The following is a 26,325-nucleotide window of genomic DNA, read 5'->3' on the forward strand; positions in this document are numbered from 1 at the left end:
TATCAGTACATACACACAATAGCTAGGTCAAATAGGGGAGAGGCGTTGTGCCGTGAGGTGTTGCTTTATCTGGTTTTTAAACCAGGTTTGCTGATCACTTGAGCAATCTGAGATGGGAGTTCCATGCAATCATGGCTCCATTTAATACTGTATGTTGTTTTGGATTTGGGGACTGTGAAAAGACCCCTGGTGGCATGTCTGGTGGGGTAAGGGTGTCTGTCAGTGCTGTGTATAATTTGACATTACAAACTATTTGGAATTTCACACAATGTTTCGTATAAAATCCCAAAATGATGCAGTCAGTCTCTCCTCTACTTTTAGCCAATAGAGACCGGCATGCATATTATTAGCCCTCTGCTTACAATGAAGAGTAAGATGTGCCACTCTGTTCTGGGACGACTGCAGTTTTTTCTAGGTCATTCTTTGCAGCACCTGACCATATAACTGAGCAATAATCAAGATAAAACTAGAGCTTGTAGGACTTGCTTTGTGGAGCGTGGTGTCAAGAAAGCAAAGCATCTCTTTATCACAGACAGACCTCTTCCCGCCTTTAAAACCGTTGAATCAATATGTTTTGACCATGACAGTTTCCAATCCAACACCAAATAATTTTGGCTCCTGAACTTGCTCAACAGCCACACATTATTCATTATCAGATTCAGCTGAGGTCTAGAACGTAAGGAATGATTTGTACCAAATACAATGCTCTTAGTTTTAGAGATGGTCAGGACTAGTTTATTACTAGCCACCCATTCTAAAACAGACTGCAACTCTCTGTTACGGTCTATTGTGCAGTACTGTATATTGTGTAAATATATAAAATGGTGTACTTTGTCTTCTGATGCTATTGTGTTAAGTAATTTTTAAGAATCCATTCTGAAAATCCTAATGTATACTACAGAAAGTTTGTTCTGGCATTTCCCAATCTGTCCAGCAGGTGGCGACATGTCTTCAACAGGACAAACACACGCATACAAAGTGTCAATGACATCGTTGTACATTACTGCATTGTCATGTATGGGCTCCAGTGCAGTACTGTATGATTAAGCGGGTGTTTCTGTGAGCGAATGTGAGTCATGAAATGACTGAAGTCTATGTGAATTAGAGGTGGTTGTATGTACAGTGCCTTCAGGAAGTATTCATACCACTTGACTTATTCCACATTACAGCCTAAATTCAAAATGTATTCTTTATTTTTTTTCTCACCCATCTACACAATGCCCCATAATGACAAAGTGAATACATGTTTTTGGAAATGTTTGCATAGTTATTGAAATTTAAATATAGCAATATCTCATTTACATACAGTGCCTTCAGCAAGTATTAACACCCCTTGACTTTTCCCACATTGTTGTTTTACAAACTGGGATTAAATTATATTTTGGGGGATAAATCTCTATAGAGCTTTCCACACCTGGAAAGCTCCACACCTTGGTTGTTAATCATTGCTAGACAACCTTTTTCAGGTCTTGCCATATATTTTCAATCAGATTTAAATCAAAATTGTAACTACGCAGCATTCACTGACTTCTTAGTAAGCAACTCCCATGTAGATTTGGCCTTGTGTTTTAGGTTATTGTCCTGCTGAAAGGTGAATTAATCTCCCAGTGTCTGGTGGAAAGCAGACTCGACCAGGTTTTCCTCTAAGATGTTGCATGTGTTTAGCTCCATTCGGTTTATTTTTTATCCTGAAATACTCCCCAGTCCTTAACGATTACAAGAATACTCATAACCTGATGCAGCCACCATCATGCTTGAAAATATGGAGAATGGTACTCAGTAATGTATTGTATTTGCCCCAAACATAACACTTTGTATTCAGGATAAAAAGTGAATCGCTTTGCCAAATATTTTGCAGTATTATAATATTTGTATTCAGTACAAGCTTCCTTCTTTTTACTCTGTCAATTAGGTTAGTATTGTGGAGTAACTACAATGTTGTTGATCTATCCTCAGTTTTCTCCTATCACAGCCATTAAACTCTGTAACTGTTTTAAAGTCACCATTGGCCTCATGGTGAAATCCCAGAGCAGATTCCTTCCTCTCAGACAACTGAGTTAGGAAGGACGCCTGCATCTTTGTAGTTACTGGGTGTATTGATACACCATCAAAGTGAAATTAATAACTTCACCACACTCAAAGGGATATTCAATGTCTGCTTATTTTATTTTTTACCCATCTACCAATCGGTGCCCTTCTTTACGAGGCATTGGAAAACATCCCTGGTGTTTGTGGATGAATGTGTGTTAGCAATTCACTACTCGACAGAGACCTTGCAGATAATTGTATGTGTGGGGTACAGAGATGAGGTAGTCATTCAAAAATCATGTTCAACATTATTGTACAAAGAGTGAGTCCATGCAAATTACTAAACACATGTTTACCCCTGAACTTATTTACGCTTGCCATAACAAAGGGGTTGAATACTTATTGACTCAAGACATTTCAGCTTTTCATTTTTTATTAATTTGAAAAGATTTCTAGAAACAAAATTCCACTGACATTATGGGGTATTGTGTGTAGGACAGTGATACACAATCTCAATTTAATCCATTTTAAATTCAGGCTGTAACACAACAAAAATGTGGAACAAGTCAAGGGGTGTGAATACTTTCTGAAGGCACTGCACGTGTCATGTATACATGTGTCTATGTCTGTGAGAGCCTACATCAAGTTGTGTGTGACAGAGAAGGCTGAGTGTATGGCTGATATCTGAATAGGTCTCACCAGAAGAGGTAGTGTGCAATGCGCATGTCCCCTATGGCTCTCCGTAGCAGGAAACGTACCAACGGGCTATCAAGGTAACACTCATATTTCAGAGCCTGAGAGAAAGCGAGACAGATGGTTAGAGAAAGATGCAAAGGATAGGTGAAAGAAATATGGATATAGCTCCACATAGCCCTTTGATAAAGTGTCCGTGAAGTGTTCGTAAGACATTCATTACGCATTTATAAAGGTGTTACCTGCACCAGCTGCGGCAGGAAGTCCAGCAGCTCAGGGTCAGAGATGGAGTCCATCCACTGTACTGCAGTACGCCTCAGCTCCTGATCAGGGAAGCTGACAGACATTTGAATCCATTATGCATTCCATTATTACATTGTTTCAATCCAAAATGACGACATATTTGAGAGGTCAAACAAACGCATGGACTTATCCTTATGAGAATACTTTGAAGATAAATACAAAACGCAGAGGGTGAGAGTACTAGAATTAACAATCAATAGGGAATTGTCAATGTTAATAGGAGTTGGGTTTCAGTTCAACATCTGTTTAGAATCTGTGGATTGTCACTCCTGAACTCAGAGCTACGTTCTGTACATTTAGTCTGGGGCAGGATACTTGTTATTTGACCATTGGTCCAGTTGTACTGCAAGGACTTCTGATTGGTCAACCTCAGGCTAGGGTGGGGGGGGTTATAAGTGGCATCCTGTTTCTTTGTTCGGTGGAGAAAAGCTGAGGACAGGGGAGACTGAACTCCCAGCATAACATCTATGATTTGTCCTTCTCAAATAAATATATTTTTCTCCCCCTGATTTGCTTTGGAGTTTGTATTATTGAAGAATAACATCAATTTCTAACACTTGGTGCCGTGACCCGGATGATTTGGTCTGAACAACAACAACTAGAAAAACGTATCAACTGTGTGTTGATCCAGAGTAAAGAGAGAAGGCTGAGCACAACCCACTTTGGGGAGTCAACTCTTAATCCCCTGATTGATGGCAGAATTGCTGGGTGAGTCTAGACCAATATCATTTAAAAAGAACCAAATCAGGTTAAAATAGTGCATGCAATGAGTGCTATGTATCTGTGATGTATAAGCGTTCAAGTCCATTGTTTTATTACAGAGTTTAGTCCTTTGTTACTCTATTAAAAGGTTGGAGGCCTCTGTTTTTGTGAAACCTTCTTGTTGCATAGAAGTGAGTTGCTAGTGAAGTAGCAATTTTTACACGTGTGGTTAATGTAATCCTTCAACAAGCTCTTAGTGGTGAACATAAGTTATGGGTAGCCAGGCCCTACAGAAACAATTTGTGCTCTAGAAGAGGTTTGAGTCCTCAAAAGGGGTTATATAAATATATATATATTAGGGGATAAATAGATATATAAACATAGATATATATATTATACAACGTTGGAAGTTAATATTATGACAATGCAGAGAGAAAAGGATCGTTTGAAAGCTCTTGGTGAACAAATAAAGACCTTAAAAGGAGAAATTCCGTATTGCAGCAGGAGACACAGTTGAAAAAGTCAGACGTGACCCCGACCTGTGGCCTGTCTGTTCTCCAATCTATCTATCCTCACATTGAGTTGTGTAAGGCAGATCAGGTTTCAAGCATCTGGTCAGCACTGCCTGGCACTGAGTCAACAGATTCTGACAGCAGTGACGAACTATGTCTTAGGCCAACCAGAACACAGGCTGTAAAAGGGAGTAAAGACAAACCTCTAGTGACAGTAATCACACGTAAATCAGCATCTCCGAAACAGTTGGATGAATGGTCAAAAACGTTAAAGCATCCACGAGACGTGGTCATCAGAGTTGTGCAGGTTCCGAGTGAAACCAACAACATTATTCGTACAGTAGCAGAGAAACCTGGTGTATGTTATTATTGCGGGATTTCCTTTTCACTGGCAACGAGAATGTCAGAAAAGAAAACATGATTTTATGAGAAGTGGCCAGGAGAAGAAGGGTCCATCTAAGGGAAAATGGAATCAGGACCACAGCCATAACGACACAATGTTGTTGCAAAAATGTAAGAAGCTCTCTCCGGCTCAGCAGCAGAGTTTGCTGGATGCTGTGGAGGTAAACTAACAGACCCCCTCTTACGTCCCATCTCAGCTGGTGTACATATGAAATCGGATGGAATATATGTGAACATGATTGTTAACAACTTTGCAGTAGATTTTATGGTAGATACGGGTGCTGAAGTCACTGTATTGCCCATATCTTATGCAAAACATATATGCTATGTCCTCAGTACACAGGCAAGAAGATGAGAGCAACAGGAGTGGGGGGGGGGACGAAGACAGATGTGAAACAAACCAAACCATTATCAATTTCTATTGGTCCAATGAAGATTGATGCAGGCTCTACAGTTCAGAACAATGCTATTTGGACTACGAAGACAAATGAGTGTGGAACATTGGATATGGAATCAGTGTGCTTGACAGGTGTTGCCCTACCTTGCACAAAACAATATCCCATTAGCAAGGAAGCTATGGATGCTACTAAAGTAGTGACTAAAGATCTATGGGACATGGGTATAGTTGAAAAGAGACCATGTAATCCAGCTACTCTGGTGCTTCCTCCAGATACCACATTACTTGAACACGACTGTTGTGAGTTGGTTTTGGATCAGCTCTCGGACGGGTTTATAGAGTCACTCGTTGGAAAAACCTGAGTTTATCTTATACACAGACGGTTCAAGCATTATGGAGCGGGGTGTGAGGCAGGTAGGATGGGTAGTTACTACAATGGACAATGTGATAATACCAGGCACGTTAGATTTGAGAAAATCAGAAGTTCACTTTATGAGTGACACAATGCTTAACTATTGCATACAACTCTTTAATGAGGAATACCTCCCGAGGGGGGACATGACGCAGTGCCAGGACAGTGGGTAATGGTAAAAAAAATATGTGAAAGAGACATTAGAGCCAAAATGGGAAGGTCCTTATCAAGGTCAGCAGTAAAAGTCCTGGGAAAATCACGATGGATACATGTCATTCATTGCAAGGTTGTCCATTTTGATGACAAAGCGGAGCCTGGAGAATAGAACTGATTGACTAGCAATCGGGGGTCAATCTTCGGGTGAAGAAGCATAGTAAGATGATCAGAACCTGATAAGCTTCTATGTTGTGTACCGCAGTCGTCGTCATGGGGATATCTAGGTGAAATGTACAACCTTTTCCTGAAAATCAGGACATGCTGACTTAGGGAAATCTACGGGAAATATCAATTTCTCTTCAATCCAGGACATGTTACTTTCACTTTTTTTGTTTCCTTCGTTACAGGTTATGAGAATCTACCGTCTGGGGCTGCAGCAATATTCCTTGACTGTACCTGAAACGATACAAGATCACCGGCGAAGTGCAGCCAGTGGAATGGAAGAAGAATTCCTCACTACCGACAGACTGTCAGAACATCATTTCTAATAGTTATCTATGTGGGACTGATACCAGTGTGGAAGAGCTGGTCACTTTTAAAGGACTTGGTGAATGATTACCTTGACAATAGGACGATTGAATATTATTGTCTTGCAGACAAGTGGAAGACGTTTGAAATTATTTTCCTCGTGAGTTTCCTCCTAATACAGGACGTGGGTTGTGTTTCCATTTCTAACACAGATATGGATGAGGGACACTCGGGCGTCAATACGTTTCTAGCTCTCTCTCTACACTAAACCACAGTAGTCAATCAAAGTAACTGTTGGGTTTGTACGTATGAACCATTCACATCAAGGGCAGGTATTCCATTAGGGGCTATTCATTTTAACCAGAGTGAAATGTTGGGTATATGGAGGGATCTTAATTGGTATAAGACACATATTGGTACCGATTGGGGTAAGAATGTTGCGCATCAACATGCGAGAGTACCTAGATCTGAAGATAGGTGCTGGAGGATCTGCAGATAGGTGCTGGAGGAGGCCTGAGACTCCTGGATGTGTGTCCATTCAACAACATGTGGATGAGTTGGGGGTGGAGCTAACATCCTGGAGTGATAGGTACCTTCCTTCATTTGAGGTTACCAATGACACTAATCAGCGACCACCTTACCTAGTTCTTACACATGCCTCGGTTGGGTGCTTATGGTTTAATAGGTCATTCTCTCGGAATTTGTCTCAACTGCACCAGGACACGTTTGTCAAAGTAGGACAGAGTAAGTGTGATCAGACAACAGATCGATCTATCTGTCCGTGACAGTGCTAAGGTTGTGGAATGTCTAATGTCTGTTGAATTGACACCCAGTAATGGCACTAGGACTACTTTTTATGCCAATACCTTCGGTAATATCATCGATCGTGGTATAATATGTCCTGGGACTTACTTTATCTGTGGATCCTACGCCTATTCCTGGTTACCAAAGTTGTGGCAAGGGTCGGGTTATTATTGTCGTGTTATTACTATTTTTCTCCCCTTGATTTGCTTTGGAGTTTGTGTTATTGAAGAATAACATCAACTGCTAACATCCTCATTCATGTTTGAACTGTAATTCTAAAAGGCGAGTGATGCATGTGATGCCTTCCATGTTGCCCTGCTGAGGTGAGTTCATGGTGTTTATGTTCCAGAACAGGATTCTAAGCTAGTCTGGTCCACTCCCGTCTCTGACCATGTCCCCAAACTGCCAATGTGTCTGTTGTTTACACAGTCCTAACACAACGTGACAAGGTCGAATGGCAACCGCAGGCCTTCTGGTGACCGTTGCCTGCTGACTGTTGCCAAGGTGGCTATTTCCCTGGCGAGTGCTGCCCCAGAAACCATTGCCTGGCAACCACACACACGCACACGCACACAGTCCCCTTACGTGGCATGCAGAAGGCCCAGTGCGTCGTGGTGGTTGAGACATGCCCACTGGCGGAGCAGGGCATAGATATCTGACAGACATGCCCACTCCCAGCGGGGGGCACTAGCCAGCACCAGGGGCAGGGCACCACTCTCTGACTGGCAGAACGCACGCTTCTCCCACAACAGACGCTTGTCCTCTGGAGTCAACCTGGACAGATAGAGGGGAGAGAGCGAGGAGAAATATAAACACCTTACATGCATACTTAGCTTGAGAGTGAGAGAAAGAGAGGGGGATGTGGAGATGGGGATGGGGTATAAAGGGTAAAAGGTAGAGAGGGGAAGAGGGAGTGAAATAATGCATACTTGGAATACTTTCTCACAATGAAAGGAAAAGAAAGAGGGAAAGAGACTGGGGTGTTGTTTACTGCAGCATTAGATGGCCATTCTCCACTGTAAAAAAAAAGAAAAAAGAAAAGATAGATTACCTTTGTATAAATGTGGCCAACACGTATCAATGATGTCTATGTTCTGTCTTCATGATAACACTACTCTGTTTCTCCTTGCTTTGGCCACCCTCATTCGAACGCGGTTACACCAACGGAAAAAAAACTATCGAGCTGAATTTGAAAACGGGCATGAAACAAAGACAAAAAGAGACTGATCGGAGCGGCTGTGTAAGGGAGAGGGGGACAGATAGAGAGAGGGAGTAGAGGAGAGACAAAAGGTAGAGGAAGAACGATAAAGACAGATACAGTGACTGGGGTAAGGGAGAATAAACAGTAGATGTACCTCGTGGAGAAACCGTGAAACTGACAACTAAAAGGTCAGTGAGTACATTCATTCTCATCACACACGCACACACACACACGCAACACACACGTTAATCCATATTTGTTTGAATCTCTGCCTAAATCAACACACAGGTTTCTCTAACTGCTCTAGCAGACACACAGGGCAGAGGGCTGTTAACGTATGATGAGTTCTCCTTGGTACGGTTGTTTACATTGGCTGAATATACTGTGTCATTGTTGGGATTGGATGATCCAGCTGGACAACAGTTGTTGCTATTGGATGAGCTCCTCTAATCTACTTCCTGCTTGGAGCCTGATACTGGATGGCACTGAAGCCAGTACACTTGTTTGGAAACACTGCACCTTAAGAGAATGTTCTTTAAATAATAATTTGCCAACACTGATGTAGCCGTTCTTCTTCATCTGCTGGTAGTTGCCATGTCATATTAAACTTATCCTGACCATAAATGGTCATTTGTTGAAGTTTTGAATGTGTGCACACTGTACGTTCTAGTCAAAAGCCTCCGTTATTTAGAGGTAAAGAGAGGGGAGGGAGACCCATCTCAAAGTGAACGTCAAACAGACAGAGACACAGACACAGACAGAGACACAGACAGAGACACAGACAGAGACACAGACTGAGACACAGACAGAGACACAGACAGAGACACAGACAGAGACACAGACACAGGTAAGAGCACATCTTCCTTCCATCTAAAGGCACGCTCCAAAGCCCCAGAAAAGGGATCCTGCTTGGAAGTAAACAAAACCCACTCTGGTCCAAGATAAACACTGTTCTGTTTATCTCTCTCACAACAAACAGGAAACAGATCATAAACTATGACAACCACTAATGGGCTAAACATTATACTGAGATATGGTGAATAGACACACATACAAACAGACAGACACACACCCTTCTATATCCAGGGAGGGTTGAGTTAAACGTTGTCGACACCCTCCTCAGAGAAGGCCAGTGGAGCTCCACAAACACTCCTAGTTTCTTTCTACCTCTCTTAGGAATTCAGATCACCGGTCGGATTAATATTCAGTGACCTTTTCATCTCTTTTGTAAATGGTGCACACACGCAAACACACACGGGACAAAAGAGGAGTGGGGGATGGTGAGACGAGGGGGGAGGAGAGAGGGGGTATAATATCATCTGGGGAGGATTCACCACCAGCTGCTGCTATGACATCACTCATCAACTGGACCCCCTCTTCCCTCCCTCCCCCAATACCATTCCCAGTGCATCCCACTGCCCACTGCCCATACAGTGCTGCTTGAAAGTATGTGGACCCCTGCTGAAATTAGATATTTTTTTGTTTTTACCATGAAATCTTCATTTAATCAGATCCAGTCTTTTTGATCTGACATTACAGGTTTATATTTACCAATGCCATATTTTGGTGAAAAGGAAATCATGTGTGTAATAGAAAAATCAAATAAAAAAGTAATTAGTGCAGGTGCAAAAATAAGTGAGCCCCAAGTTCCCTTGGTTAAATCAAGCAGGTAAGTAGAATCAGGTGTGTAAATAATTGGGTACCAAATGACCCAATGAAAGGAGAGATCATTAGTAAAGAGGTTGGGCGGGACTCTCATAAATACAGATAAGAAACCTGAATGCAAAGCACACCATGCCGAGAGGAAAGGAGATCTCAGAGGACATCGGGACAAGGGTAGTGAGAGCACATCAGTCTGGGGAAGGCACTAAAATCATCTCAAAAGGATTTGAGCTCCATGAGTCCACAGCGAGGCAAGTCATTTACAAATGGAGAGCACTTAACATGACAGCAACTTAGCCTAGAAGTGGACGCCCTTCCAAAATATCCCCAATAATAAATCAGGTAAAAGCCAACCCAAACTTAACATCTAGACATTTTTTACATTTTTGGTCAGAATCAACACCGCTATGTTTGACAAAAAGCCAACACTGCCTACCACCAAAATAACATTATCCCAACAGTCAAGGATGGTGGTGGGAATGTCAAGATCTGGGGCTGATTTTCCTCTTCTGGACCTGTACGACTCCACATCATTTAAGGGAACCATGAATTCTGAGGTGTACCAGGAGATTCTGGAACAGAACGTCAGGCCATCAGTCAAGGAGTTAAAGCTGGGCCCAAAGCATTCAACGACTCAAAGCATTCAAGCAAATCGACCAAAGAATGGCTCAGGAGAAAGACGATTTGTGTTTTGGATTGGCCAAGTCAAAGTCCTGACCTAAATCCAATCGAGATACTGTGGCAGGACCTGCAGCGGGGAGTTCATGCCAGAGACCTCTTAACCCTCACTCAATTGGCTGAGTTCTGCAAGGAGGAGTGGGGGAAAATCCCTCAAAACAGATGTCAGAGACTGATTACTGGCTATAGGAGATGTTTACTCCAAGTTATCGCTGCTAATGGAGGTGCCACACGCTATTGACTGAAGGGGTTCACATATTTTTGCACACATCAAATCTGAGTATCTGTTAAATAAACCACTTTTGTTAAATAAACAACGAAAATATCATATTTCTTTGTTTCTGTCATTTACTTGGAATGTCTTTATTACAAATTGGGGTTCAGATAAGGATTTTCTATGTTTATTTTAATATCTTATAGCAAAATAATGACCAGCCCTGTAGGGTTCGCATACTTTCAAGCAGCATTGCATCTCCTGTCTGTCTTCCTGCTCTGTCCACTACTAACCTAGCCTGGGTACCATTCTGTTTGAGATATCATTGGTGGAATGCCACTAAAACAGGTTCTGGATTTCAGGCTACTAGTAACGCCCCTCAATAACGTCTGCAGCTGTTGGGTTTGAACACGAGCACAAAGACATACGATACTCTCTAACGCAGTGTAAACAGTGACATTATAACGACGTGGTAACAATGTACGTCGGTCTACCAGGGCTGTTCTGTCATTCCATGCAGTGAGTGAGTGAGCAGAAAGGTAGCGTGCGAGAGAGAGAGAGACTGACTGACGGTGTAGCAGTCTCACCAGAAGAGTGACTTCTTGTGCAGTACATCCTGCAGTTGTCTCTGGCTGTGCTGGTCGAGCCTGGAGAAGTCATAATGGGGACTGAACTCTGCGGGAGGGGGGGTGCTAAAGCGCACCTCAAACGACGACGTGGGAAAGTCCGCCTACAGGAAGAGGTCAGAGGTTAGGCGCCACACTAACAGCAACATTAAGATGGTCCCTGAAGTGTTGTGAGGAGGGAAATGTACTTCAAGTGAATAAAACATCGATATGGTTTGATTTAAATCGTTATATCTCTTACAGCTTAAATCTAAACAAGATACAGTACCTTCGGAATGTATTCAGACGCCTTGCTTTTCCCACATTTTGTTTCGTTACAACATTAGTCATACATTTATTCAATTCTTTTTTTTTCATCAATCTACACACAATACCCCACAATGACAAAGCAATAACAGGTTTTTTAGAAATGTTTCCTAATTTATTAAAAATAAAAAACGAATATATAACATTTACATAAGTATTCAGACCCTTAACTCAGTACTTTGTTGAAGCTCCTTTGGCTGCGATTACAGCAGCGAGTCTTCTTGAGTATGACGCTACAAGCTTGGCATACCTCTATTTGGGGAGTTTCTCCCATTCTTCTCTGCAAATCCTCTCAAGCTCTGTCCGTTTGGACGGGGAGCGTTGCTACACAGCTATTTCCAGGTCTCTCCCAAGATGTTCGATCGGGTTCAAGCCCGGGCTCTGGCTGGGCTACTCAAGGACATTCAGAGACTTGTCCCGAAGCCACTCCTGCGTTGTCTTGGCTGTGTGCTTAGGGTCGGTATCCGCTTGGAAGGTGAACCTTCGCCCCAGTCTGAGGTCCTGAGTGCTCTGGAGCAGGTTTTCATGAAGGATCTCTCTGTACTTTGCTCTGTTAATCTTTGACTCAATCCTGACTAGTCTCTCAGACCCCGACGCTGAAAAACATTCCTACAACATGATGCTGCCATCACCATGCTTCACCGTAGGGATGGTGCCAGGTTCCCTCCAGACGTGACGCTTGGCTGTCAGGCCAAAGAGTTCAATCTTGGTTTCATCAGACTAGTGAATCTTGTTTCTCATGGTCTGAGAGTCTTTATGTGCCTTTTGGCAAACTCCAAGCGGGCTGTCATGTGCCTTTTATTGAGGAGTGTCTTCCATCTGACCACTCTACCATAAAGGCCTAATTGGTGGAATGCTGCAGCGATGTTTTTTTTTCTGGAAGGTTCTTCCATCTTCACAGAGGGACTCTAGAGCTCTGTCAGAGTGACCATCGGGTTCTTGGTCACCTCCCTGATTGCTCAGTTTGGCCGGGCGCCCAGCTCTAGGAGGAGTCTTGGTGGTTCCAAACTTCTTCCATTTAAGAATGATGGAGGCCAATGTGTTGTTGAGGATCTTCAATGTTGCAGAACTGTTTTTGGTACCCTTCCCCAGATCTGTGCCTCAACACAATCCTGTCTCAGAGCTCTACAGACAATTCCTTCGACCTTATGGCTTGGTTTTTTGCTCTGACACTGTCAACTGTGAGACCTTATATAGACAGGTGTGTGCCTTTCCAAATCATGTCCAATCAATTGAATTTACCACAGGTGGACTCCAATCAAGTTGTAAAAACATCTCAAGGATGATCAATGGAAACAGGATGCATCCAAGCTGAATTTAGAGTCTCACCGCAAAGGGTCTGAATACTTATGTAAACAAGGTATTTCTGTTTTTTATTTGTATAAAATTTGCAAACAATTCTAAAAACCTGTCTTCGCTTTGTCATTATGGGGTCTTGTGTGCAGATTACTGAGGATTTATTTTGTTTATGTCACCTGTGCTCCCTCTCCGGCCTCTAGGTCACCAGGCTGCTCGTTATGGCACACACCTGTCACCTTCGTTACGTGCATCAGCGCATTATGACACTCACCCGGACTCCATCACCTCCTTGATTACCTGCCCTATATTTGTCACTCTCTTTGGTTCCTTCCCCAGGTGTCATTGTTTCTGTTTCATGTCTGTGTGTTGTTCGTGTTTCTTGTTTTGTATTATCTTTTCATTTATTCATTAAATGATTGACACCCTGAACTTGCTTCCCGACTCCCAGTTTCATCCATTTTTGAATAATGTGGTAAAGTAACAAAATGTGGAAAAAGTCAAGGGGTCTGAATACTTTCCGAAGGCACTGAGTAGAAATAGACTTCTGACCTGACTGTTACAGAGCAGATGGACAAGGTAATGGGTAGATGAAGAGATGGAAGAGATTGGGGGAGAGGAGAGGAACAGAATGATGTGAGGAATTCATCCAAGGAAAGTAGGAGAGAGATTAAAAGAAAAATAAGAAAAGCCAAGAGATCAAGACTGAAACTCATGGCAGGCCAATGGGGGAAAGAGTTTGAGGAAGAAAGACAGAGGCCTAAACAGAAGAAGAGAGGAATGTAAAAAAACAACGAAGAGAAAAAAGTCAGAGGGTGATGTTAGACGGTGTGCACGTGTGTATGTGTGTGTGCACGTGTGCGTGAGGGGGTTACATTCGGGTTAATGAGAGACAGATGGACGCCAGGCCCCAGATGTGTCTTATGCGATGTTCGTATGTGTGCGTAAGCATGTGATCTAGCGTCAGTGATGAAGAACGAAACCTCAAATGATGTCACCACGCTAATGAGGAGACTGATTGCAACAACACACATCTCATTTGAACACAGGCCACTGCACTGAGACAAAAAGCCATAGGGCACCAGAGCCACGGGCCAGTTGGCACTGTGACACACTGGGTTGGCACTGCAGGAGGCACTGAGTTTACACTACAATACTGCTGAGAGGAAACAGTGTGTGTGTGTGTGTGTGTGTGTGTGTGTGTGTGTGTGTGTGTGTGTGTGTGTGTGTGTGTGTGTGTGTGTGTGTGTGTGTATGTATGTGTGTGTGTGACAGAGAGAGAGAGAGAGAGAGAGCGATAGAGAGAAAAGAGGATGTGTGTGTCAAAAGGGAGGGTATAGAGAGTCTAATATGAAGGGCGAGTTTTGTTGGCCAGAGCAGAGCTATCTGACCTACTTTCAGGTCCCTTCGGCAAGCAGCAGCAGCTCGCACGCATGTGTGTGTGTGTGTGCGTGCATGTGCTTCTGTGTGAGCGCAAAGGTCTACATCTGTGTGTATGTGTACTACACAGGGCTGGGCGGTATGGCCAAAATACTGTATCATATCACTATATTGTACTTATTTTTAACAGCATTTTACGTTTCTGAAAAATACCAATTCTAAATATGTTTTATGAGTAGTGCATGACTCTAGAATGGCAAAAAAAACATTTGAAGTGAAATGTATTTCTCCATTCTGATGGTTTCGAGGTAGATAGGTACATGCAGGCAGCGATTAGGAGATACGTTTCCCCCTTCAGTAATACACATGATCTCAAGTGTTCTCGTTGTGCGGCTTGATGGCCACTAGACTCGATGCTGTATGTTAAAGTTATATCTGTTTATAGGGATTGAGGTCCAAAGGCCAAGGACAGATTGTTGTTGTGTTCTGTGGAACACCGTGATTCTTTAGCGGCTGAAAAAGTAGTTTTGATTTCCTGATGCTGTGTATATACTGGGACAGCTTCTGTTCTGGAGGTGTCTCCCTGTTGCAACTTGTATTAAACCAGATTGATTCATTATTGATTGTATCTGCGAATGCTCATCTCTTTTGTTCACCTGAAAATCCCCTTAACCCCATTCCTGCTACACAACTCTAAAACAGGCCATAAAGTCATCAAACATTCATATGTTAACACACCCAAGAGAACTAGTATTGTACCTGTAAAATGTGTGTGTGTGTGTGTGTGCGTGCGTGTGCGTGTGCGCATTGCTCTTTGGACCAGGAGCTAAGGTAGATGTTTTATTGCAGCAGATCAGTCAAAAATCTCTCTCTAAGTCCCCATACAGTACAGTATGCTGTAAAAGGGAGCGAGAGAAAGAGAGAGGGATAGGAGAGCAGAGGAAGAGAAAGAAAGAGATTGAGAGTGAAAAAAGTGGATAATAAATAGGGAACTACACCCTGAAAAACAAATTGACGCAGATAAGAGAGAGGAAGGAAGGACGAGGAGAAATGGTGTGTGAGCGCGCGTGTGTGAGCGCGTGTGTGAGAGAGATTAGGCCAGTTACCTGCAGGATGACGCTGTCAGGCTGGCTGAAGTTGGGGGAGCTGGAGCGAGTGTTACTTCCTGGGGTGGAAGGCCACAGACCCAGTAGCTTCCTCCCACACGTCAGGATACTGGGGGAGACACAGGATGACGGTCATCCCACCGACACGCACGCACAGACATACAGAGCCTCCTGAACTGCTACTCACTGTCTGAAGTTGAAGAGGGGCATGGTGACCCAGCCCAGAGAGTCGATGCTCCGCCGCTGCTTGCTGCCCTTCTCCTCCGCACCTCCAGGGGGTGGCAGAGCGCTGGCATACAGAGTCACCGTCAACTGGGTCTCCCTTGGCAACTGGTTAATCTGCACTGGGAAACACACCCTGGGGGGGCGAGAGGGACAGGGGGGAGAGAGAGGAGAGAGATGCAATGGGAGAGGAGGGTAAAGAAGGATATAAGGGGCAGAGAGGAATAGAAATGGAAAGAGGGTGGGGGATGGTGAGAGAGAGAGTTGTACTTGAGTCCTTGTGAAATGCAGTATAAAGTAAATTCAAATTTTACTACAAGAGAGTAGTCTCGGAGTGTCACTGTAACTGTTAGTCAACAGTAAATGATCCATCTATTATATTTAGCCCTGTGTCATCCACATGGGACCCGTGTGCTCTCAACATGAAAGAGAAGAACACATTAAGAACTCTGTTGGAATTCTGAAACTTCAAAAGACTAGTTAGCATGAAAGAAGCTAGCGTTTTGCTAACAAAAAATAGCCGCGTTATAAAACACACACCATTGCCAATGGGGGCTCTATTAGCATGCGTCGCTAGCTAAGAAAACATTTTCAGTTAAGCGGCCAGACTGTAGGCTACATTATGGACGGGTGCCTCATAAAAGCCTCTCATGATAAGATGTCCAGCCAAACAGTTTACATTCAGGACTTTTATACAACCAACAAACCAAGAGCTGTTTGAGGAAGGCTGCCTTACAAAGCTGTAGATCGCTGCACTCCCTGTCCAAAGCACTCCGGGCAGAATTAAGCATGGCTAAGGTTGCAAAATTCCGGGAACATTCAATAAATTCCCTGGTTTTCCCCAAATCCCGGTTGGAGGATTGTTCAAACACCTCTTGGTTTGTTGGTTGTAACTTTTATTGAAAGTTCCCGGAATTTTGCAACCCTAAACTTGGCCTATTCGTGTTTATTCCATCTTATCTTTAGTGGCTCCATCAAGCCGGACACGGTCAAGCAATCTTCTTCGGGAAGTGGTGTTTTAGAGTGAAGGCTTTACACTGCTGTAGTCACGTCTGGAGATTTCAGCACCACTAGTTCTACTCAGGTTTGATAATCCACCAGGACACTAAATCCACCCGGATACCGGAGGATTAAAAATATCCTTACAATAGACGCTAAAAAAAGATCCCAACAACAGTGTCTTCAAAAATAGCCCCGGGGACAATGCATTAAGGACATGAGGTAGAGGTCGGAGAGATCAGAAAATAGCCACCGGATGCTGCTGCATAGCTACCTTCACATCTCTTCTAAAGGGGATTAGTTACAACCCGCAAATTGTAACTAAGCGCGCAAGCTTATTGAAGCAGATGTACACCGTTTACAGTATGTTTTTATTTGTGGGTTGTACCTAATCTCCTTTAAACGATTGGTTGGGTGTCTGTAAGGTCTGTTTGAATAGGCTGTGAGGTTGGTTGAGGTACCTGGCTGTGATTGGTTAAAATATCGATAAAGGCCTGTGGTAACAGGCTGTGTTTGGGTACGTACCTCTGGTCCCAGACCACCAGGTGAAACAGGTACTTGCTGACCTGCTGTTTGCTGGTGTGCTGCGGGGCACAAAGTTCCACCCCTCCATGGGTCAGAGAGCATGACAGGAAGAAGCCCTCGTAGCTAACAGGAAGAGGAAGAGATCAGCCAATGGGACAACAGAGTAGATGATAGTCATTATGAAACCCCATTGGCCTGTGTATTTAAACGCTATAATTACAAGTAACTGAGGACCAAGTTGGAGTCATGTGAAATGATGCATAACAAACAAGACTTTTCTTCATGGGTCTGTGTTCAATTCCATCGACGTCTTCTGACTATGGGAAATGAACGGAGTTCTCTTGTGAGAGTGTGTGTCAGTTGTGTAGTGTATATCAGTGAATGTTAGAGTATACACTGAGTGTACAAAACATAATGCTCTTTCCATGACACAGACTGACCAGGTGAATGTAGGTGAAAGCCATGATCCCTTATTGATGTCACTTGTTAAATCCACTTCAATCAGTGCAGATGAAGGGGAGGAGACAGGTTAAAGAATGATTTTTAAGCCTTGAGACAACTGAGACATGGATTGTGTGCCATTCAGAAGGTGAATGGGCAAGACAAAAGATTGAAGTGCCTTTGAACGGGGTATGATAGTAGGTGCCAGGCGCACCACTGTGTCAAGAACTGCAACACTGTTGGGTTTTTTCACGCTCAACAGATTCCTGTGTGTATCAAGAATGGTCCACCACCCATAGGACATCCAGCCAACTTGACACAACTGTGGGAAACAATGGAGTCAACATGGGCCAGCATCCCTGTGGAACGCTTTCGACACCTTGTAGAGTCCATGCCCCGTCGAATTGAGGCTGTTCTGAGGGAAAAAGTGGGGGTGCAACTTAATAATATTAGGAATGTGTTCTTTATTTTTTGTACACTCAGTGTATATATGTGACATTTATAATATTATATACTAATACTACAGGGATCATGAACTAGATTCTGGCGTGGACCGATTTCTTCCTGAGCGGATGGTCGGACGGCCAGAACAAATAATTACAAATCATTTGTAGACTGCAAATTGACCGCAAGAAGCCCAAACAGATATCATATTTGACTAAAATATAATCATTTCAAACATTTCAAACATTGCTTACATTCTGACTTATAGTTACTATTATTTACAACGCTACTCCTCTTACTCCGTTTAAGCTAACTTTAAAACGTGCCGACTGGTCTGATATTGTGCTTGTATACAACTTTTTGATACTATATATACTTTTTGATACTATATATACTTTTTGATACTATATATACTTTTTGAACTATTACACTTTTATTAAACTTCATCCACTTTCATGGCATTTCTTCAACATTCTAAAGCTTCCATTGTGACATCATGACTTCCAATGTAGCCTGGCGGTTAGGAGTGTTGGGTCAGTAACTGAAAGGTTGCTGGATCGAATCCCAGAGCTGACAAGGTCAACATCTGTTGTTCTGCCCATGAGCAAGGCAGATAACCCACTATTCTCTGGGCACCGATGACGTAGATGTTGATTAAGGCAGTGCCCCGCACCTCTCTGATTCATGGGTTGGGTTAAACGCGGAAGACACATTTCAATTGAACGCATTCAGTTGTACAACTGACTAGGTATCCCCCTTTCCTATTCCATTCACTGTAGACAAAACAATACCATTTATTTTTTACATAAATCAGCTACTTTGACCATTTTCCCAATAAGTTATAACAAACTTTAGAGGGTATGACATATTGGCCTACTTACCTGCATTCAAATCTGGAATCAGAAGATAATTATCTGTCACCAATCAAAAGTTACAGCTGTTTGTCGGAGTAGCTAGAAAAGTAGCTAGCTAACGCCAGCTAACAGCTCTCTCATGTCTCGTCGTTGAGCAGCCCAAACGGAGACATTGCTATGGATACCAATGCATTTCAATGGCACGAAAGGGCCATAGGCGAGAATGGTAAAAAAAAAAAAAAGTTTGAACCTTTCACCGTTTAAGCTATCGTCTCCAAACTAAAGTTCAAATGTATTAGGCGTATTATTATTTAGATGTACTTATTTCAATCAATTACCCATCAGACTGAATAGTAATTAAAGGGTAATAACATTGGGAAATAATGCTACCATGTTATTTGTCTTACAGTGAAATAGAGTGGTATTGCTTGTTAAATCCCTATCTGAAAACCTTGTCACTGCAGATGATATCAACCTCGTGTGGGAGATTATCAGATACTTTTGGTATCAATTATCCGTTTTTTACTGCACACACCTTTAGTGTCTTTCTAACACACACACACACACACACACACACACACACACACACACACACACACACACACACACACACACACACACACACACAGGACAAGTGCCTAGCAACCAATCAGAGCTCGGCCACACCCCTCAGGTCAGAGGTCATGCAGGGTTCCCAGGCTGTCAATCACCCTTTGTCAGGAACCAATCATGTGCCAGCAACAGTTTCAGGGGAGACAAAGGAGACAGCAAACTGGGGTTCAGCGAGGGGAGTGGGGGTGGAGCAGTGGATCATTCACGTGATTGGAAGGGGGTGAGGGAGTGGCAGGGCCATTCCAATACACAGCAGTGGGGACAGGGGAAAGTGCAGGGGCAGAGACAGTGGTAGGGGCAATAAGGCTGTAGGGTGAGGGTGGGGGAATGGTAGGACAAGTGTGTAGAATGCATTGGACAGAATGTATGGGAATAGTGAGGTGGCAGTGCATCTGGCCCTGGTTATGGAGCTGTGCCAGTGGAGAAGAGAGGAGAGGAAAGAGCAGTTACTGAGAGAAGACATATGAATGGAGATTCAGGGGGAGGGTTTGGGCTGAGCTGAATACACAGGCCAATATAGAGGGAGCGATGGCATGGGAAAAAGGAGGGAAAACGTGGTACGGGAGGGAAGAGAGGATAGGGAAGTAAAGGGAAGTGAAAATGGGGAGAAAGGTAAAGGGAGGGGAGGAAAAAGGGGATAAATCGTTATTTTTGGGGGCGTGGCAGATGAGGCTGTTTCTCAGGGTTCTCTATGTATGCTGCTATGCTCCATAACACCATGTAATCCTCTTGGATTATACTGGGGAAATCCAGCCTGAACAGCTGGCCCCCAATTGTCATACTTGAGTAAAAGTAAAGATACCTTAATAGAAAATGAGTAAAAAGTTTACAAGTATTTAAATATGCTTAAATATTAAAAGTAAATGTTGTTTTTTTCAATTGCTAAAATATACTTAAATATCAAAAGTAAAAGTATAAATAATTTCAAATGCATTATATCTCGCAAACGAGATGGCACGATTGTATTTTTTATTTAGGGACAGCTAGGGGCACACTCCAACACTCAGACATCATTTCCAAAGGAAGCATGTGTGTTTACTGAATCCACCAGAACAGAGACAGTGGGTATGACCAGGGATGTTCTCTTGATAAGTGTGTGAATTGGACCAATTTCCTTTCCTGCTAAGCATTCAAAATATATTGAGTACTTTTGGAAATGTATTGAAGTAAAAGTAGTCAAAAATATAAAAAGCAAAGTAATGTACAGATGCCCCCAAAAATTATTTAAGTAGTACTTTAAAGTATTTGTAGTACTTTACACTACTGGTTACGTGCGTTTGTGTGTGCCTGAGTGTACAGTATGTGTTTTACCTGGCAGCCCATGTGATGGGGATGCGATGAGCAGCGTAGACGCTGAAAGACAGGACGTTGGTGACCAGGCCTGCTTCCTGTGTGGGTGCCGTGTGCCGGTTGCTCTGCACCGTGGTGTGGAAGTTAGCATTGAACGTGCTACAGTACAGCTCCACCAGATCCAAAATGGCTGCCGTCAGCTTCTCCACCACTTTCTCTGCAAGGGGAAGCAAACCGTTTAGATTCACAGAGTCTTCATTTAGCAGACACTCTCTAAATGCATTCAATTAAAGAGGGCTAAACAACCACTTAACACAAGCTTTAAAAGTAAAACCTTAAATAATAAATGTTAGTAACAATCTGTGTGCAGAACTTAGCATGTTTTAAAGATCTCTCCTGACTCACAACAGCTGTCTGTCAGTAGTACTCGTTATCTAAGAGCAGAGTCAGAGTAATACACAACACCAAGTCCATGCTCTTAGAGTTTATTGCCATGTTATCACCCTACTGCTAATCCTTGAGAGCTCTTTACTCCTACACTGATCCTATGACCTCTCATACAGTGTGTATTTGACCTCTTAATAGCCTTGTGTTTGTACACTACCAGAGGAGTCAAACAGTAGTTCCATCATTCATATGGCTCTGGTCCAAAGTAGTGCACTATGTAGGGAATATGGACCCTGGCCAAAAGTGGTGCACTGTGTAGGGAGTACGGGCCCTGGTCAAAAGTAGTGCACTGTGTAGGGAGTAGGATGCCATTTGGGATACAGACATGCCAACACAGCTCAGTTGCCTGGGCGCCACTCTTTACATATGTCTCTTCATACATCCAGTGGAGCAGCTCAGCCCTATAGGGAAAACAACATCCAACCTCTCGGGAATATTAGCCCTTTCTTTATGAGGGCAGACAGACGGATAGAGATGCAGATGGATGGAGGAGGTGGTTAGTGTATCTGCGTATCCTGTATGAAATTAGCCATCCTTCCTGTTTGTCGGAGTATAGCTGGGTGAGGTAGGGGATTTGTCTCAAATGGCACCCTATTCCCTATATAGTGCATTCCCTTTGAACAGAGCACAATGGGCCCTGGTCAGAAGTAGCGCAATATAAAGGAAATGAGGTGCCATTTGGGACCCAGCCAGAGAAATCGGTAAAGAGGGACATCCGTGGCGTACGTCACAGCGAGTCAAGGAGACTTCCGCTCTGACATGAGGTAGGGCTACTGTGACAGACCAGTGTGCCTGCTTAGCAGTGTAGCTTCTTCCCCATCTCGGTACACTGTCCGTACAGCAGCTCAAACCAGGCTCCTATGCCACGCAAACACACCTGACCGCCCGCTTCACAACGTTCTAGTGCTGCTGAAAAGCTAGTAATTCGGTGACGTGAGTGGAGACATTTCAAGCTGTTGGGAGAGCTTAAGGTATGATCTTAAAGGGATGGTTCACCCAAATTACAAAAAGACATTGGTTTCCTTACCCTATAATCAGTCTATGGACAACGTATGAGAGCAATCCATGCTTTGGTTTAGTTTCCCTGGCACTGTTTCCACATGCTATCATTTTAGCATTCGTGGCACAAATCCCATTTAATAAAATATATATATATACAGTTGAAGTCGGAAGTTTACATACACTTAGGTTGGGGTCATTAAAACTTGTTTTTCAACCACTCCACAAATTTCTTGTTAACAAACTATAGTTTTGGCAAGTCGGTTAGGACATGTACTTTGGAGAAATGTCCTCTGGTCTGATGAAACAAAAAGAGAACTGTTTGGCCATAATGACCATTGTTATGTTTGGAGGAAAAAGGGGGAGGCTTGCAAGTCGAAGAACATCATCCCAACCGTGAAGCACGGGGGTTGCAACATCATGTTGTGGGGGTGCTTTGCTGCAGAAGGGACTGGTGCACTTCACAAAATAGATGGCTACATGAGGGAGGAAAATTATCTGGATATATTGAAGCAACATCTCAAGACATCAGTTAGGAAGTTAAAGCTTGGTCGCAAATGGGTCTTCCAAACGGACAATGACCCCAAGCATACTTCCAAATTTGTGGCAAAATGGCTTAAGGACAAAAAAGTCAAGGTATTGGAGTGGCCATCACAAAGCCCTGACCTCAATCCTATAGAAAATTTGTGGGCAGAACTGAAAAAGAGTGTGCGAGCAAGGAGGCGTATAAACCTGACTCAGGTACACCAGCTCTGTCAGGAGGAATGGGCCAAAATTCACCCAATTTATTGTGGGAAGCTTGTGGAAGGCTACCCGAAACATTTGACCCAAGTTAAACAATTTAAAGGCAATGCTACCAAATAATAATTGAGTGTATGTAAACATCTGACCCACTGGGAATGTGATGAAAGAAATAAAAGCTGAAATAAATCATTTTCTCTACTATTATTCTGACATTTCACATTCTTAAAATAAACTGGTCATCTTAACTGACCTAAAACAGGGATTTTTTACTAGGATTAAATGTCAGGAATTGTGAAAAACTGAGTTTAAATGTATTTGGTTAAGGTGTATGTAAACTTCCGACTTCAACTGTATATTTAACCAGGCAAGTGAGTTAAGAACACATTTTTAGTTACAATGACGGCCTAGGAACAGTGGGTCAACTGCCGTGTTCAGGGGCAGAACGACAGATTTTTACCTTGTCAGCTTGGGGATTTGATCTAGCAACCTTTCGGTTACTGGCCCAACACTCTAACCACTAGGCTACCTGCCGCCCTCATTCAAGTCAAAGAACCGATATCAGCATTTGTCGAGCATCATGAGAAATGCTAATATCGGTCCATGACTTAAAACATTAGCATGTGCAATAAACTAAACCAACGCATGGATTGCAGTCATACATTGTCCATAAACTGCTTACACAGTAAGGAAACCAATGTGTCATTTTATAATTTGGGTGAACTATCTCTTTAATTCTGTCACACTACTGTACAGACCTGTCCATCATCCCATGACCCTATAACCCGGTGATCCTCCTCTCCATCTGTCCTCTTTCTCCCATCTACAGTATCATTTCATCTCCTTCTTTCCTCCCCGTCCATACTTCCTCTTCTCTTTCCCATCCTCTCTCTGTCTTCTTTCTCCTTCCTCTTCCCCTCCGTCTGCCCTGTCTATCATCCCCTACTCTACGGTATCTGTCTGTGTGTTATTCTGTGTTGTAGCACAGTAAGACATGAGGAACCTACCTCTGTTCTCTTTGATGGCCAGCAGTGACGGATCCTGTGAAGAGACACTCACACAGTTACAGAACGCATTCAACACATTGACTAACCTTGGTTCTGGAGTTACAGGAGTACAGAATACTGTATGGGTAATGAATTTATGCCTGATCTAAGCTCAGTTTTGTTTTTTAACTCTCTGCAACTAAAGGTTAAATTAGAGCTGTGTCTAAAGGTCATTTCTATCTGAAATGTGGCAGTGTGTGTGTGTGTTGACCTTCTGTACTCTAGGCTGCAGACGACAGGGGCATGCTGGGAGCTGGTTGAGGGCGGAAGTGATGTCAGGCGTTTCCACGGCAGCCAGCGAGCTGCAGAGAGCCTTCACTGATTGGACCAACCGTTCCACATGCAACACAAGCTCCACCTTCAGAGGGGGGAGGGAGAACAGAGCGATTTCAACCTCACACATACACTTACAAAATAAAAGAGCCAAACATGTTTGCTTTCGTTTGTGTGTGTGTTGTAACAGTGTGTGTGTGTGTGTGTGTGTGTGTGTGTGTACGTGCATGTGCATTTGTATGTGTGTCTGTGCCTGCATGCGTATGCGTGTTTGTGTGCGCGTGTGTAGTAGGTTACCTCTGATAGTAGAAAGGACTCAGCCTCGTTGTGAAAGGTATCCAGGAGCAGAGTCAAAGCCTCTCTGTTCAAACACAAGTCAATATCAACAACACTAACCACGTTTCTATCCAACCTTTGTACGAGAGTAAAGTGCATGTCAGAACACGGGAACCTTCCAAATGTCGACAAAACAAAATACACTAGACGAGGTGGGATCTTTTTGAGTCGGTAAAACATTTATTATGCAACAAATGGCAGTGTCATGCGCAAATATTGATAAAATAACCATCCCATCAACGAATGCTTGGAGTCACACTATGACATGTGTGGTTCTCCCATGAAAGAGTTGTTTTGATGGGCACTGCATCATTACGCACAGCCTTTAATCCGCATCAAGCCCATTTGATGGAAACACATTTCTGGTGGGAAAATGAGCATTTTGTTTATTTGCGGAGTTTAGAATATTCGCATGAAAATCTGCCGCCAATTGGACGGAAACTAGCTACTATCAAGGTTATGAAAGTCCCAGCTCAAGGCCTTTAACGGCTTTCTAATGTAATTCGTGGTGTGAGAGATCTAGGCCCCTCCCCCTCACCTAGTAACGGTCTGTCTGATTGGTCGTTCCTGCAGCAGAATGCCGTGGTTCATCGTAGAAGGCGTGTCATCATCATCCTCCTGTCAATCACAACATAACGGCACGATGAGTGTGTGCATACGATTGTCTGTGTATGCGTGTGGTGTGTGTGTGTGGGCATGGGTGTGCACACCGTGCGGCCCAGTTCTGTGTTGACAGAGCCTCTCTTGGTCAGGAAGAGACGGATGTCCCAGTCAAACTTCAGACACAGCTGGATATACTCCAACTCTGCCAATGTCTGGGAACTGAGGAGAGAGAGAGAGAGAGAGAGAGCGAGAGAGCGAGAGAGCGAGAGAGCGAGAGAGCGAGAGAGCGAGAGAGCGAGAGAGCGAGAGAGCGAGAGAGAGAGAGAGAGAGAGAGAGAGAGAGAGAGAGAGAATTAACCCTGCTACTGTCAAAGATGATGGTTAAATTAAGATAGTTCACTCAGGCCATTTACCAATTAAAAAAAAAAATATGCAGTTCCTGTCTACTTAAGGGGGTGGCTCTCCCATAGACACCGATGCGAAAGCAGCTGGGTCCGTTCTAATTAGTTCATTGATTTCTATTGAAACAGAAAAAAAAGGAAGGCGTGGGCTGTCTCGTTTCCTCTTCCGTCTCTGCTACTGTCAAGCCCTGGGATTGACAAAGCTGTGTAACAAACCATGACCTCAGCACACAGAGGAAGTCCTAACCTATTTTACCAGCTGCAGGTTATCAGGGGAAAACCCACTTCCTGCTGCCGCTCAGCCATGTCCACACACACGAACAAGGAAAACAAAAACAAGTGGAAAGACAGACATACACACACATGTGCACAGACTCACAAAACATGGTGCGCGCACACACACACACACCACACACACACACACACACACACACCACACACACAAACATATATACATATGCTCAGATTCACTGTACTGGAATGGAGCTTACTGTAAAACACATTTAAACACTAGCTGGCTGTTTCTCTCGAGAGGAAGACTTTAGAGAAGAGTGGGAGAGAGTGTGTGTGTGTGTGTCAGGGTGCGTGTGGTTGGGGGACGAAAGGTCATGTTGGCCCACAACTGTGTGTGTGTGTGTGTGTATAGAATAGTGTGTTTTTACTGGGGAAATCCCCTGAGGTTTAGG

The 26,325-nt window shown here is 43.4% G+C and overlaps 1 protein-coding gene across 1 annotated transcript in view; it reads right to left on the minus strand.

Annotated features, from left to right (window-relative positions):
• Positions 1-26,325, minus strand: part of LOC129843373 (phosphatidylinositol 4-phosphate 3-kinase C2 domain-containing subunit beta-like) — a 63,055-nt gene that overhangs the window by 16,339 nt on the left and 20,391 nt on the right. The window contains exons 6-18 of the mRNA XM_055912083.1: positions 25,346-25,457; positions 25,174-25,253; positions 24,597-24,660; positions 24,238-24,384; positions 23,988-24,021; positions 20,815-21,010; positions 17,153-17,275; positions 15,594-15,764; positions 15,407-15,515; positions 11,280-11,422; positions 7,523-7,711; positions 2,964-3,057; positions 2,728-2,822 (exon numbers count right to left, since the gene is read on the minus strand). Coding sequence (XP_055768058.1) covers positions 2,728-2,822; positions 2,964-3,057; positions 7,523-7,711; positions 11,280-11,422; positions 15,407-15,515; positions 15,594-15,764; positions 17,153-17,275; positions 20,815-21,010; positions 23,988-24,021; positions 24,238-24,384; positions 24,597-24,660; positions 25,174-25,253; positions 25,346-25,457 — 1,557 coding nt within the window. The remainder of the gene's footprint in view (positions 1-2,727; positions 2,823-2,963; positions 3,058-7,522; positions 7,712-11,279; positions 11,423-15,406; positions 15,516-15,593; positions 15,765-17,152; positions 17,276-20,814; positions 21,011-23,987; positions 24,022-24,237; positions 24,385-24,596; positions 24,661-25,173; positions 25,254-25,345; positions 25,458-26,325) is intronic.

Source organism: Salvelinus fontinalis, chromosome 3, assembly GCF_029448725.1.
Source record: "Salvelinus fontinalis isolate EN_2023a chromosome 3, ASM2944872v1, whole genome shotgun sequence".
NCBI classification, from domain to species: Eukaryota; Metazoa; Chordata; class Actinopteri; order Salmoniformes; family Salmonidae; genus Salvelinus; species Salvelinus fontinalis.